Source organism: Salvia hispanica, chromosome 4, assembly GCF_023119035.1.
Source record: "Salvia hispanica cultivar TCC Black 2014 chromosome 4, UniMelb_Shisp_WGS_1.0, whole genome shotgun sequence".
Classification (NCBI taxonomy): domain Eukaryota; kingdom Viridiplantae; phylum Streptophyta; class Magnoliopsida; order Lamiales; family Lamiaceae; genus Salvia; species Salvia hispanica.
Window position 1 is genome coordinate 13693966 of NC_062968.1, and position 15750 is coordinate 13709715.

General features: G+C 31.6%; 1 protein-coding gene across 1 annotated transcript; it reads left to right on the forward strand.

Moving 5' to 3' along the window:
* Positions 1–12962: 12962 nt before the first annotated feature.
* LOC125217626 (protein terminal ear1 homolog) lies at positions 12963–15397 on the forward strand. Its single transcript, XM_048119147.1, has 4 exons — positions 12963–13409; positions 14439–14525; positions 14698–14860; positions 14963–15397. The coding sequence occupies exons 1-4, from the start codon at positions 12994–12996 to the stop codon at positions 15113–15115; spliced, it is 819 nt and encodes a 272-aa protein (XP_047975104.1). The 5' UTR covers positions 12963–12993; the 3' UTR covers positions 15116–15397.
* Positions 15398–15750: the final 353 nt, after the last annotated feature.

Below are 15750 nucleotides of genomic sequence, written 5' to 3' on the forward strand. Positions count from 1 at the left end.
TTTATTTTCTGCAATAGGGAAGATGATAGCATTTAATAGTGTAATAGGAGAAAGTAAAGTAAGAGAGAGAATAATATAGAGATCTCTTACTTTACTTTTTCTTCATTTTAATTATTATATTAATACTTCATCCACCCTACGTTATTTGAGTCATTTCTTTTTTGCACTTGTATTGAGAAAATGATAATAAAATCTTAAAGTGGAAAGAGAATAATGTAAAGGAGAGAGTCTCCTTGTTCTTATTCTCTCTCTTGTTTTACTCTCTCTCCATTTTAACTATTTAAAAGATTATATTTTTTTCAAAACGAGTGCAAAAAAAAAGAAGCAACTCAAGTAACATGGCACAGATAAAGTATCATTCTTCGAAAACGAGTGCAAAAAAAAAGTACATCACTTATGGTGTGATCAATGGAGTATTAAATAGGTTCATGCATGCAAACTTATATAGTTAAAAGTGAGCGCGAAATGAAGAGGTAAACAATTAAAGATGCTAGTGACGCAAAATAAAATACGAATAAAGAATGACTGAACTGGGAGGTTATCGTAATCACTAATTCATTGAAATAAAAATATAATATTATAAAATTATAGTCAAAACAAAGATCTCCGCTATTTATAACCGTTTAGAAAACTCTGGAAATTCAAAAGGAAATAAAACGAAAACTAGAATATTAATTAGGGAAATGATTTAACTAACCTATTTTTTCTCAACTCTGTATTCATTATTTGACATGAGGTTGATTATTAATTAGGGAAATGATTTTTTGACATAATGGCATGCAATAATGAGGATTAGATAATAATTGTGCCTTATATTATTTTTTTACGTAAAATTATGTTATGTTTATAGACTTTATTACCCTTTAAATTTATTATCCTTTCAATTTAAGAAATCAGATTAATTTTTATTAAATATGCTTTTTAAAGATATTGCTCTAATTACGCACAATTCTTTTGTTAATATACAAACCATACATTTATGATAGACAATTTTTTTTTAATCTCACCTTTCTATTAATTTATTTAAGGGGTATTGTCTTTAAAATCATGAACCCTGCCCAAAATTTGGTATTTCCTATGAACTTTAAATTTGATCTAGAATATGAATATCACAAACTTTGCAATTTGTTTGGTATTTTTCAAACCGACCCATATAAGATATTTTTATTAAAATCTTATTTTACATGGGAAACTGTGATATGTTTTATGGTATTTTAAACCACCTTTTAAGTTCATAACAAGTAGGATAAAAAGTTACATAGAAAACAACATTGATTTAATCGTGTCAAGTATGATAAAAAAAGCCTCGTAAGTTAGTCAAATATGGTGATTGAAATGCCGCAGAAAATACCAAACAAAATGCAAAGTTTATAATATTTTAAACCAATGTTAAAATTATTGGGAAATATCAAATTTTGGCAAAATTCATAGTTATATGGACTAATATTTCTTTATTTAAAAACACATATTTAAAGTCGTAGAATATTGTGATTTTATAACTCTTTGGAAAGAGTTATTCTATATTAATAATATTTTAATTATTTTTTTCTTTTATTTTATTAATTATACGTTCAGATTTAAAGTGTTATATTTTTGTAGATAGAAGGGGAGTATATTTAATCAACCCACACATGTTTTCATGCGTCGTGCCACGTTAACTATGCCACGTTAATTATTTCTAAAATAACCAACACAATCATTCAATATAAACAATAAAGACAACTTTTTTTAAATGAAGACAATTATTTCAAATGATTTCTTTTTTGAAAATGAGTAGTAGTAGCGGGTGGGTTCAAATTCCACATTCACACACCGGTTATTACACATTTCAAAACTTTCTCAGAACTCGTGCCAATTTAAAATGGGACTGCTATTACAAAATAAAGAGAGTAAATTAGAGCATAGGCTGTTGGAAATTATCCAATATAAACAATAAAGACAGCTTTTTTTAAATGACAATTATTTCAAATGATTTCTATTTTTGAAAAGGATAAAGCTATGTGGCCATAATGTGGCTAGCTATAAATGGCATTTTAGTAAATATAGGTATTTTTGGATATTAATAGTTTAATTGTCTCATTAAATGCATAATTCAGTTGACAATATTACCCTTACTCCTTAATTGTTGTTTTTTTTTAATTCATTAATAATTCCATTATTTTTTTGAGTAATTTGTACTCAACTTTTTCACTACTTTATTTTTATTTTTTATTATATTATATAATCTTAATAATAGTAGTTTTTATTAATTTTAGTTATTACGAGTAAAATACTCCATAATATATTAATCAATAAGATAATGATGAAGTTATCTATAATATGTTTATTTTTTTACTTTTTCAAATGAATTTAAGGTTAATTGAAATTACCAGTTCAATATAATATTAATTAAAACATCTAGTTTAACTAAGTATGAATCCAATATTTTATCAGCTTAATTTAAATCTTCACATAGAAAATTGAATTGACAATCGATTGATTTAATAAGAGATCAATCAAAAATATAATTAAGTGAAAGAAAGACAGAATTGGTAAAAGTTATAGAACTCATTACTTTTATAAGTTGCTTAAAAATCAAACTTTATTTTGTCCTTTTTTTTCCAATAACTAAAAAATGAATAAAAACAAAATAATATTTAAATTTATAATATAATATATTTTTTGACTAGCAAGTATACTGTGACTGTGTGACATAATACTATAATGTAGTATACTAATCAGTATATACACCACCATATCATGAAATATTACAAAAAGTCAATAATAATATTTATATATAAATTATATTATAATATTATATACATATATAATAAATTAAATGAAAATATCAAAATATGACATTATATTTTTAAGTGAAATACTCTTTTTCGAAAATATTAAAATAATATTTTTATTAATACCACTATTTTAAAACTTACTTGAATATTATGATTATATGTATTTTAAATAAAAAATTAGTTAAAACTAAAATTTTAGTTATTAATTAAAAGAATTTATCCAATTCTGAGAAGATTAAATAATTGTTGCTGCATAAATTTTCATTATTAATGCATGTGTTTAATTACGACAGATTATGTTATTAGAATTAAATCGTACTAGTGTAGTTAAAATTGATTAAAATTATAAAATCATTTTTCGTAATTATTATTTGGGATTATTCAGTTAATATAACTTCAAACTGATTGTAGCATAAGTCGACTAAGAATAGTAAATTGATAAAAGAGAATTTGTATTATATAGTACTCCAATACTTAAATTGAGAATTTGTTTATAACAATAAGACTTAATTCCTTGCGATTTTGTCGTAGAAGTTTATCGTGTTCACACTAAATAATTTTTATAAATATAATGTCTCACGCTTATGAAATTATTAATCATAATTATTTCATACTACAATTTATTTATATTCAGAATATTTTAAAATATGTTCTTATATCTAATTTTTGAACTTACAAATTTATAACTTAGATCATCTCCAAGCATACACCAAAAGGCCATTTTTTATGTAAAAAATTTCTTCAAGCGTATTGCAAACTCAAACTTATTTTTGTGTTTTTCTACGGAACAACATCTAATATTACCACAAAAATTTTGTGAGACATATACCCAAAAATAGTGTATATGGTTGGATTTTAGTGTGACATATACTCAAAAATCAGTTTGAGCTTAATGTAAATCAATGGAGATTCCTTTATGGATTTTATTTTTCATTGTATAATTTTTGTTTAATAAATGATATTTATATATTAATAAAGTAATTTTTTATATTATTTAATTTTATATAAATTATTGATAAAGTATTGTGAGATGGAGGGTTCTAATAGATTTAGATTTAATTATTAATTTTATGTACACCATAAGATGTTATGGTATAGCATACTCAGAAATAAAGAGGGAGAAATTAAGTTACTATGCTACATATTTTACATGAGATTTATTCATTAATACCATTCTAATTTAGTCCATCTATGCATTGTTTTTTTTCATTTTTTCCGTTTAGTTTATTACTTTAAAAGTCGATATAAATTCATTATTTTACAAGCTATTGAAATATCAAAAATCAATTTAACAATTTTCTATATAATTTCAAAATAAGTTGTGAATATGTGGCATTACACTTCCTTATTAGTGAGTAGGTTGTGATATAACACCAAGGTTAAATATATTTTATAAATAAAATTAGTTATAAAATTTAGTAAATAGTTAAATCTGAATTATATTGACAAAATATTAATATTATATAATAGTATGTGTTTTCATTAAAATGAAATTATTGCACTATAATTAAACAGTAAGTAAATTAATATGTAGTATAACTAAAATTGAATTGTTTTTATATCAATAGATTGTTATAGTATTTACATGTATTTTATTCACAACTTGTTTGAATAATAGGATAAGTTATACTCCGTGCTTTAAATTAGTTTAAATTAAATAAGTGAAGCTAAACAGAAATAATCACTAATAATAGAATTGAAATATCAGGAGTATATTTGAAGATACAAATACAATATATTCTATTACTACATAAGTATTTAATATTTGAGGGTATATTAGTATTTAAAAAATCATAATTCTCTAGATGCATAAATTTCACCAATTTAGAATTAAGTACACAGAATATCAATATTTTTTTAATATTATGGCTGGCCATAATATGGCCATTTAGCATCACTCTTTTAAAAATGAGTAATAGTAGTAGTAGTAAGTGGGTCCAAACTTTACTATCACACACGCACTCCAAAAAGATTTTAAAACCCTAAATGGAACTGGGTCGAAGGGAGTAAATTAGAGCATAGGCTGTTGGAAATTGAAAAAGACTGACTTTATCTTTTTTCTCATCCTTTCCGTGGTATTATCCACTTCCACCGCAATCCCTAATTCATCCTTTTTAAATTTTACTAGTAAATAAAAAATATTGATGTGACATGATAAAATTAGATTCTGACGAAGCTTATTTTCAGATTCTTAATGTTCATGTCCTAGAACATAAGTACATACTTATTCGAGATTAAATGGGGTATATCAATTTTATAGAGAAAATTAAAGTGTGTGTAATTAATAAACAAATAATAATAAACAATCAAATTTAGTACCATCAAAATAAAATTATATTAAGATTATATTAGTAATTTTAATGTGTTAATAAATATTAAAATAATAAATATAGTTAGTTAACAAATTAAAAAACTTTATTAGTCTTTGGCCTTATTTTCAATTTTTTATTTTTATATTTGAATTATTTTTCTATTATTTTTCAAATTTGAATTAAAGTATACATTAATTATATTTTATAGTTTAAAAAAATTAAAATTTATACAAAAATATCATAATATTATGCACGTTCCCTACATTATATATATGTCTATAATTTTTAATTAAATGTATAAATAATTTTTTTTTTTTAAATAAATTAATTTTTGGTTTTGACAAAATTTGGTTGCATATATTTATGGTTAACAAATAGGGTGGGGTTTGGTTCTTGAAGATTGTGCCGTAAATACTGTCGTACACTACGCATGGAAAGTGGGAGGTTTTGGCCGCCAAATCTCAAATCAAAATTTTGTCACATCGCTCACAATTAATGAAGGCCATCATTCGATTTGATTGTAATCCCAACATTTATCTTTCAGGATTTTATACTGTTCTCTCCATGGTGTTGGTTGATCAATTTCACTAAATCAATGACAGCCTTACGCAAATTGTTTATGATTTACGGACAATTTTATACTCTTTCCGCTCCGATTAATAGTCACACTTTTCTACTTCGATCCATTTCTAATTAAAAGTAACATTTCATTTTTACTATAAATGGTAAATAGGTCAGATATTTCACTAACTAAATTCACTCACATTTTATTATAAAACTAATATAAAAAAGTGGATCTCACATTCCACTAACTTTTTCAACCAATTTTTCTTTACATTTTTTAAAATTCGTGCCCGATAAAAGTGTGACTCTTAATCGGGGACAGAAGGAGTATATAGTCAGTTTAAATCAGGATAGTCATTTTATATCAACATTTATATTTTAGAATCCTTGTCCTATGCGAATATATTACAGTACAAATTTTTTAGTTTATTCCGACTATTAAGATTTTCATTTTTTAGTAATACAAATTTTAAAATATATTAAGAAATTGGTGAAATAGGATTGAAATGACTTAGAGAAATGTGTGACTCTATTATCATTGATATTAAAAATGAACTAAGATTCCGATTCTCGAATAAGCTAATATGGAAAATCAAGACTACTATTCGTGAATGCATAGAATATATTAGTATGCCTTGAATTTGTATAGGATTAGGTTTCCTAATTGGGATAGGATTATGTTTCCTAGGCCCAGTCTGTCTAATGTGTGTCTATATATATGGGAGTAGAGCACATAAATCTGTATCTGAAAACCACCGGTCATAATACAATTTGTTCTCCGTTTTTGCCCGTAGACATAGCCAACACAACGTTGGTGAACCACGTAAATTCTGTGTCTATTTACGTTCTTTTGTTTCTCGAATCACAATTGTCCTATTTGTCATAACAAACTGGTATTTAGAGCCTTGGTTTTCGAACTAGGATTTTGAATTCCGCTGCGAGGGTTTTGTCCGGTAAATCGAGATGTCTGCTCTGAACGTGAAGGTTGACAAATTCACCGGGAGAAATAGTTTTGGTTTATGGCAGATCAAGATGTGATCTCTAAGCAGCAGGGTTTGTGGGAGCCGCTCAAAACAAAGAAGGCTACGGAGGATGATAAGGAGTGGACAACCTTAGACGAAAAGGCATACTCGACCATCATATTGAGCCTGTCTGACGATGTTATCATCGAAGTTGCGGATCAGGAGACGGCTGCTGCTCTTTGGGCGAAGTTGGAGAGTCTATACATGACGAAGTCTCTAACCAACAAGTTGCTCTTGAAGCGACGTTTGTTTCGGTTACGCATGCAGGAAGGTACGCCCCTTCGGGATCATCTGGAAAATTTGAATAAAATTTTGCTAGATTGCGTAATGTTGAAGTTAAAGTAGAAGACGAGGATGCTGCTTTAATTTTGCTTGTGTCTCTGCCTGAATCTTACGAAAATTTTGTTGAGTCTTTTATGATTGGCAAGGAAATCCTTTCGTTGGAGGATGTTCGATCTGCTCTCCACATCAGAGAGGATCGTTAACAGGCAACGAGTTCAGCCACAGAAGATCTGCCATCGGGATTATCTGGTACGGGTAAAGGACAGAAGAAATTCGGACAGAAGAAGCAGAACTCAAAAGGTTCAAAAGGTCCTAAAGGCCCTAAGCCAGATGACATCTGCAGATATTGTAAAGAACCAAGGCATTGGAAGGCTGATTGTCCAAGGATAAAGAAGAAATTGGGCAAGAAGGAAGATGCTAACGGTTATGCGACTGTGGCAGAAGCTGATGACACAAATTCGGAAGAAGAATTGGCCTTGGTTGCGGATGAACAACCACACTGTAATGATGTGTGGATTTTGGATTCTGGAGCGTCATATCATCTCTGTCCTCACAGGGAGTATTTCGACACTTATGAGCAGATAGATGGGGGCAACGTTACCATGGCCAACACTGCAGTCTGCAAGGTGGTTAGCATCGGCTCAATCAGGATTAGGACTCATGATGGGGTGCAGATCTTCTGCACCTTGAACGATGTTAGGCATGTTCCACAGATGACGAAGAATCTGATATCCCTGAGTACATTTGATAGTGAGGGGTTCAGTTTCAAAGGTGAAGGTAGAGTAATGCGTATTTTGAAAGGTTCGAAGGTGGTTCTGACAGCTTTGAAACGAGGTACCTTGTATGTTCTGAGAGGTTCCATCGAGCAAATTCTGCTGATATTGCATCATCCGAGGTTGCAACCAAGGATATGACCAAGCTGTGGCATATGAGGCTCGGTCATATGGGAGAACGTGGCATGAGAATCATGTCGAATCGTGATTTTCTTTTGGACCATAAGGTGCAGAAACTTGATTTCTACGAACACTGTGTGTTGGGGAAGCTTCATCACAGCAAGTTTCCAAAGAAAGGTGTTCATCGAACGAAGGGGACACTTGACTATATTCATATGGATTGTTGGGGTCCCTCACGTGTTGAGTCTATTGGAGGACACAAGTATTTTGTGTCGATGATTGATGACTACTCGAGAATGACTTGGGTGTTTATGATGAAACATAAAGGTGAGGCATTCAAGAAGTTCAAAGAGTGGAAGACTCTAATTGTAAACCAGACTGGGAAGAAGATCAAGCGATTGAGAACAAATAATGGTCTGGAATTTTGTTCGTCTGAGTTCGATGAGTTCTATAGGAGTGAAGGGATCGTTCGCCATCACACCGTTAGACATATATCACAGCAGAATGGTGCGGCAGAACGCATGAATCAGACGTTGTTGGAGAGAGCAAGATGCATGCTCTTCCAAGCCGGTTTGACTAGGAAGTTTTGGGCAGAGGCAGTAAACACGGCTTGTTATCTGATCAACCGTGGACCTCACACTGGCATTGACTGCAAGACACCGTACGAGGTATGGTCTGGTTCCACGGCCTAAGGGGAGAAAGATTGTCACTTGCAAATGGATTTTCAAGAAGAAGGAAGGCACTTCACCAGATGAGGGCATTAGATACAAGGCTCGTCTAGTTGCAAGAGGGTTCACGCAAAAGGAGGGGGTTGACTATAATGAGATATTCTCACCAGTGGTCAGACACACTTCCATCAGAGTGTTACTTGCGATAGTTGCACATTATGATTTGGAGCTTGAGCAACTAGATGTGAAGACGACTTTCCTACACGGATTGCTTGAGGAGGATATCTACATGACTCAGCCAGAGGGATTTGTGGTTCCGGGCAAGGAGGATTATGTGTGCAAGTTGAAGAAGTCCTTGTATGGACTAAAGCAGTCTCCGAGGCAGTGGTATAAGAGGTTTGACAGTTACATGATCAAGCTGGCATTCAGCAGGAGTCCGTATGATTGTTGTGTCTATCACAGCAAAGCTGATGATGGTTCTATGGTCTATCTTGTTCTATATGTGGATGATATGCTCATAGCTGCGAAGTCTGAAGTACAGAAGTTGAAAGCTCAGCTTAGTGCTGAGTTTGATATGAAGGATTTGGGTGTTGCGAAGAAAATTCTGGGCATGGAGATTTCTAGAGATAGAGAAAAGAAAAAGCTTTCTCTGTCACAGAAGAGCTACATTGAGAAGATTTTGTCAAGATTTGGCATGTCTGCATCTAAGGCTATTGATACTCCAAGTGCCACAAACATTCATTTGTCATCTGATCTTGCACCGAAATCCGAAGTTGAGGAGGAGTACATGTCTCGAGTCCCGTACTCTAATGCAGTAGGGAGTTTGATGTACGTCATGGTCTGTACTAGGCTAGATATAGCGCATGCTGTCAGCATTGTTAGCAGGTTCATGGGAAATCCTGGAAAGGAGCACTGGCAGGCTGTGAAGAGGATTTTTCGTTACTTGAGAGGTACGTCTGATGTTGGTCTCATTTATGGAGGTGATACTCACTGTTTAGTGACTGGTTATTCTGATTCTGACTACGCTGGAGATGTCGATAGTAGAAGATCTATGACCGGTTATGTTTTCACTCTTAGTGGTTCTGTTGTTAGTTGGAAAGCAACTTTGCAGGCTGCAGTTACTTTGTCTACTACTGAAGCAGAGTATATGGCATTGACAGAAGCTGCTAAAGAGGGAATATGGTTGCAAGGGCTAGTTGGTGATCTTGGTTTACATCAAGATCAAGCTGTTGTGTTCTGTGACAGTCAGAGCGCTATTTGTTTAGCCAAGGATCAAGTCCATCATGAGAGGACTAAGCATATTGATGTGAGGTATCATTTTCTAAGAGATGAGAAGAGAATTGAGGTGAAGAAAGTAGGTACTACTGATAATTCTGCTGATATGTTCACTAAGTCAGTCCCGCAGAGCAAGTTCCAACATTGTTTGGACTTGCTTAATGTCATGAGCTGTTAGTTGCCCGTGGAGGGCAAATCTGAGGCAAGAATGGAGAAGTTTGTTCGTCTGGTGTTATGATGATGCGTCTGCAAGGGAGAATTCAAGTCAAGGTGAAGATTTGTTAGTATGCCTTGAATTTGTATAGGATTAGGTTTCCTAATTGGGATAGGATTATGTTTCCTAGGCCCAGTCTGTCTAATGTGTGTCTATATATATGGGAGTAGAGCACATAAATTTGTATTTGAAAACCGTAGTCATAATACAATTTGTTCTCCGTTTTTGCCCGTGGACGTAGCCAACACAACGTTGGTGAACCACATAAATTTTGTGTCTATTTACGTTCTTTTGTTTCTCGATTCACAATTGCCCTATTTGTCATAACAGTATATATAGTACTCCTTTCGTCCCAACTAAGTTTATACAAAACTTTTGGGCACAGAGGTTAAGAAATTGCTTTGAATAGATTAAATGAAGTAAAATAAAATAGAAAAGAGAAAAAAATAGGAGATATAAGAGAATCCACAGTGGGGCGCCCTAAAGCCCGCTCTATGCATTGGGCGCGCCTTAGGGCGCCACTGCAGCACCCCGCCCTATGCGATTTCCTAGTCCGTGCCCTATGCATCGTCCGCGGACTATGCACACAATTTTGCATAGTCCGGTCTATCGTCCGCCCCATCGCAGGGGGTAAAGACGATAGTCCGGACATGCACACATTTTTCATTTTTAATTTTTTTTTTATATTTTTTTCTATATATATCACTAATTTTTTTACTTCATTTTACACCTTTCACTCCACTCTCTTCCCCATCTCAAATTTCACACTTTTGTGTCTTTTGGCCATTTTTAAAAATGACTTTAAGACTACTTTAATTGATCAATATCCAACAAACTGAAGTGACCTAATTGTATATACTGAAAATAGAATTTAAAAACTGTTCTTACTCAGATTGATTTATAATGAGTTATGCTCAATGATCTATTTTCTTTTGGTGTTATGTGTTTTGAAACAATGATCTATATTCTTTAAATGACTTACCATCAAAGTCTATATTATCAACATTTCACAAGTCGTGGACGGCCAAAGTATTCACCAGTAAAAACTCTTTATCTCTTTTGAGGTGGGATGCATTCTCCGACCACTAATAATATTTCAATAATTTTTTCTTTTGTTCTCTTAATTTATCAATTATCAATTATTATATATTGAATTTTATTATCAGTGTATATTCTTATAAGACAGGAAAATACTTTATCTATACGACTGTTAAAGTATCATTTAAATGTTAAAATTGAAGAAATTTAGCAAGGGTGCTTAAACGGTTCTCCGGTTCTCGGTTAACCGGAATCAGAACCGGAACCGACCGGTTAATTAAGAAACCGAAATCGGATTTTTCGGTTCCGATTCCGGTACCGGTTCCAACTTTTTAAATAAAATCGGTTCCGGTTCCTAACCGGGAACCGGATTATAATTCAATTTTATTTTTTTATAATTTAATATACTAATAAATCTAATTTAATTGAATTAATTTTGAATTAAAATAAAATAATTTGAAACATTGAGTGATTTTTAGATTTAAAAAGTGTTAGATTTGCGAGCTCTGTTTCTGAAGTATTTAAAATGTTTAAACCGTGATACTTTGAATCTACAATTATTTCCCCAATCAATTTTTGATGAACTAATTACAATGAGTAGAACATCATAAGTTTGTTTTTAATTTTCAAAAGAACTTATACAATTACAATATCATTTCATATGATAGAAATTTAACTTTATAACAAATATATGTAACAATTCATTTAACATACGCTTTTAACATGTTTGTGAAAAATTTATTAACTGTTGCGTTATAAACCAAAAAATCACAACAAAATCAATTAGTAATATTACAAATTCCATTGAATATTTGTTTAGCCAAAAAGGGGAATTGAAATTCAATTTTAAAACTTATTTTTTTTAAAAATTGCTAAAGTTTAGAACTTCTATTTTTTTATTAAAAAATTGCTAACACAAACTAGTCCGACCTACTACACTTGACATCACTCTTATCCATATATGAATATTGTATTGTTGGTTTGTACTTTTGTGTATTTACTTGATTTTTTAGGTATTATTTGTTATATTTATAGATGTTGGCTTATTATTTTTTTAGTATTGAACTATTTAAAATTATAAATAAATTCGGATTAAAATTACACATCGGTTCCGGTTCCGGTTCTAGGATTTATGAAAATTTAAAATCGGTTAACCGATCAACCAGTCCGGTTAGAACCGGAACCGGCCGAATAAGCGGACCAAAAATTTAGACTCTAGCTAGTTCGTATTAGAACTAGGCTTAATCTTACATAATATGAATTTTACACTTAATTTATTTTCAAAAAACAGTCATAGTTTCTAATTTAATATGTTTGTCAAAATTATTTTGTGGAGTATCTATTTAAGGTTAGTTTCTCTTATTAATGATATTTAACTATTTATCTTATTTGATGGAAATATTTTTATTTTCTATCACCTCCTCACTTAAATTATTTACTACTCTAAGTGACCGTCTTGCTTAAGATAACACATTTTCCTTTTTAGTTTATTCTAAAAAAATGACACATTTTTAATTTTAGTAATTTTCTCTCTCCAACTAATACATCCAAATACTTTTTTCACTTTTCAATTAAATATTTAACTGTCTTTCTCTCTCCTTATTTAATACTTCTATATACTTTTGCTATCTTCAATTAATCAGATTAATCAATTAACTTCTAAAATCTGGTGCTAACTAAAAAATCTGCCATATTATTTACTACTCCAACTTAATTATTTACTACTCCAACGTTTAAAGCTTAATCAATTAACTTCTAAAATCTGGTGCTAACTAAAAAATCTGCCATATTATTTACTACTCCAACTTAATTATTTACTACTCCAACGTTTATGCTTTACTCATCCTCTCTCTATATATTCGAGCAACGATCACTACCACCATCAACAAAGCTCAAACCCTTGCGATCACATTCAAATCTGAGATTCTCTAACACCATCCGCATCATCATGTGTATCAAATCTTGCAAGAGTTCTCCACTGTTGAGACCTACACCACCACTAAACCCTAAAGCTGAAGAATGGCGCCCAACTAGACTCAACCATATCCCCTCTCCTCCTCACAAACTGCTATGGCATATTCCTCCTCAACCACACTGCTATCAATACCATCCCATGCCTTACTTTCAACGCGCTTTGCCTCACTTCTTCTACCACTCCTTTCCTCCGCCACCGCCGCCCATCCCCTTTAGCGGCCAGGGGAAGAATGCTTCCGAGAAATCGGACTGCTCCATCGTCAAACAAGGCCAAAAATCAGGTGTGTCTAAGCCACCCAAGAACAAAGAGGCGTCTCATCTTACTCATCACTTTTCATCATCCTCATCAAGAACCACGGTTATGCTGCGAAACATTCCTAATCAGTTAAGGTACATATATATATCCTCTTCTTTTTTTTTTTCTTTTTTTTTGAATCAATAGCTGCAACCTTATTTTCAGTAAGTTTTAAGGTATTTTTTCCGACATCTAATTAATTCTTTCCTGGAACTATTCTGGGATTTTAGGGCTGAGTGTTCTTGTAAAATTGTAGTAATGAAATGAATGTTCCTACGCCATATGATAGTTTTAAGGCAAAAAGATGAATTTTCTTAGGAGGTGGAGTAACATAATTTTTGGCTTTATTTGTAGTACCATAATGCACTAGTCCCTCAATTCATAGTAATAGACGCATTTCATCACTCGTTTTATAAAAATAATTATAAATAGTTAAAGTTAATAAAAATTAAAGTAAGAGAGAGAATATTATTGATAAAACTCTTCTATTCGGTTTAACTATTTATTAGTATCATTTTTTTTAAAACGAGTGCTAAAAATAAAATGCCTCGTCCTATAAAAATAATTATATATAATTAAAATAGAGAAAAAGTAAAATAAAAGATAAAATATTATAGATAAAATTCTTCTGTCCACTTTAACTATTTATTATTTTTTTTTAAAATGAGTGCAGAAAATAAAATATCTTTATTGCTGGCCGAAGTCTATTACAGTGGAAGAACGGAGGGAGTATTTTACTATTGTTTGAGGAAAATTCAATTTCACTGGAAAAAGGGGGCATTTTAAAAAAAAAGAAAAAAATACCGATGAAGGTTAATGGCAGCCGCTTAATCTCCAATCTCATAAATATTCTGTTTCAATTGTCATTTATCATAAGAAATGATTACTAGTAGTATTTTTTTTAGGAGATCGAGACTCTTCATTTCCAATTCTATGCCACCTGTTGTATATGTCATGCACCGTGTGAATTTTAATTATGTGACACAAGTGATTAAATGCAGGCCTTCCTAGCTAGTAGTAGATCAATTTACTTTTCAGAGTCTCAACATCTTTAAATCAAATTTTAAATTCCATATCAACTGAGAATAATTTGGTGATTTTTCATGATTGTGTAAATGTGTTAGGAGGGAGTTCATGCTCGAGTTTCTGGATAGCTATTGCACCTCACAGTCTTTGGAGTACGATTTCATGTATCTCCCAATGGATTTCAGGTAACCTGTTTATTTAATTGCTGTTATATATCACAATTATTGATTTATTTTAAAATTATGAGATTATTTATCAAATACTATGATGGAAATATTCTGCTTTAAATATTGGTGTCATGATTTGGACTCCAATTTTGTGATTTATATTAATTTGTAATTAAATTGGAATTGATAGGAGCAAGGACAATCTTGGGTATGCGTTCGTGAACTTCACAAAGGGTGGAGATGCATTGAAGTTCAAGAAAATAGTTCAGGGTTTCAAATGGGGACCTTTGGAAACGGACAAGGGCATCTTCACATCTAGGAAAATTTGTGCCATAACATGGGCAAGAATTCAGGTACAATTAATAACGTGGAGTACTACCTTAATTTGAATTTTAGTTGCTTAACTGCAGTTTGATACATACACAATTAATTGAGCACTCCATATGATTTTTTAGGGCAAAGAGAGGCTAGTGAAAAGGTTCGAGAGCTCCACCTTTCGTTGTGACAATCCCGAATTCTTGCCGGCGGTGTTCGATCCACCACGTGGTGGAACCAACGCTACTTCTCCGGTGGTCGTCGGTAGACTGATCAACCAAGCGAGGAGTTAGGGTTTCGTACTAATTACTCCTAGTAGAGTATCTCTCTCATGATGAGGTTTAGGTAATGTAGGTTGCTGTGTGTGTGTGTGGAGTTTGCTTGTAGGAAAAATGTTGGATGATTTGTGTAATGGTTAGGATTTTTGTCCAGTGATTTGACAAGGCTGTGTTTTCATAATCTCCCTCAAATTTTGAATTTATTTGTGGGGTGATATGGAAACAATGTTTTGTTTTATTTGCTGCAAATTGGAAATCTCCTCACCTTTGTGTAATATTATAACCTACTGATGTTTATGTGAATGCACAATGTGTTTGATCCTATAGAATTATGGGGGAACTTTTTTTTAAGTCCACGAACTTTGTCAAAATATCATTTTAGGTTCGTAAATTTTGAAAATATCATTTTTGTCCATCAACTACTGGTTAATACTATTTGAGGTATTTTGAATTTTTTTTAGACGAAAATGCCCTTAAGACCTTCAAAGGTCAATTTGGACAATTCTTGCGTCAATCATCTTGCGAGAGACATAGAATCCAACAATTTTTAACGGAAAATTTTTATATTTAAATTCAATTTAGATGTTAATTGATCTCCATTTTGAAATTTCATCTCCGAATGACAATCCAAATTACTCCCTCCGTCCACG

Coding starts and splice junctions, on each gene's coding strand:
- LOC125217626 (XM_048119147.1), top strand. CDS start 12,994: ATGTGTATCAAATCTTGCAAGAGTTCTCCACTGTTGAGACCTACACCA. Junction 13,410..14,438: donor AACATTCCTAATCAGTTAAG/GTACATATATAT, acceptor TAAATGTGTTAG/GAGGGAGTTCATGCTCGAGT. Junction 14,861..14,962: donor TAACATGGGCAAGAATTCAG/GTACAATTAATA, acceptor ATGATTTTTTAG/GGCAAAGAGAGGCTAGTGAA.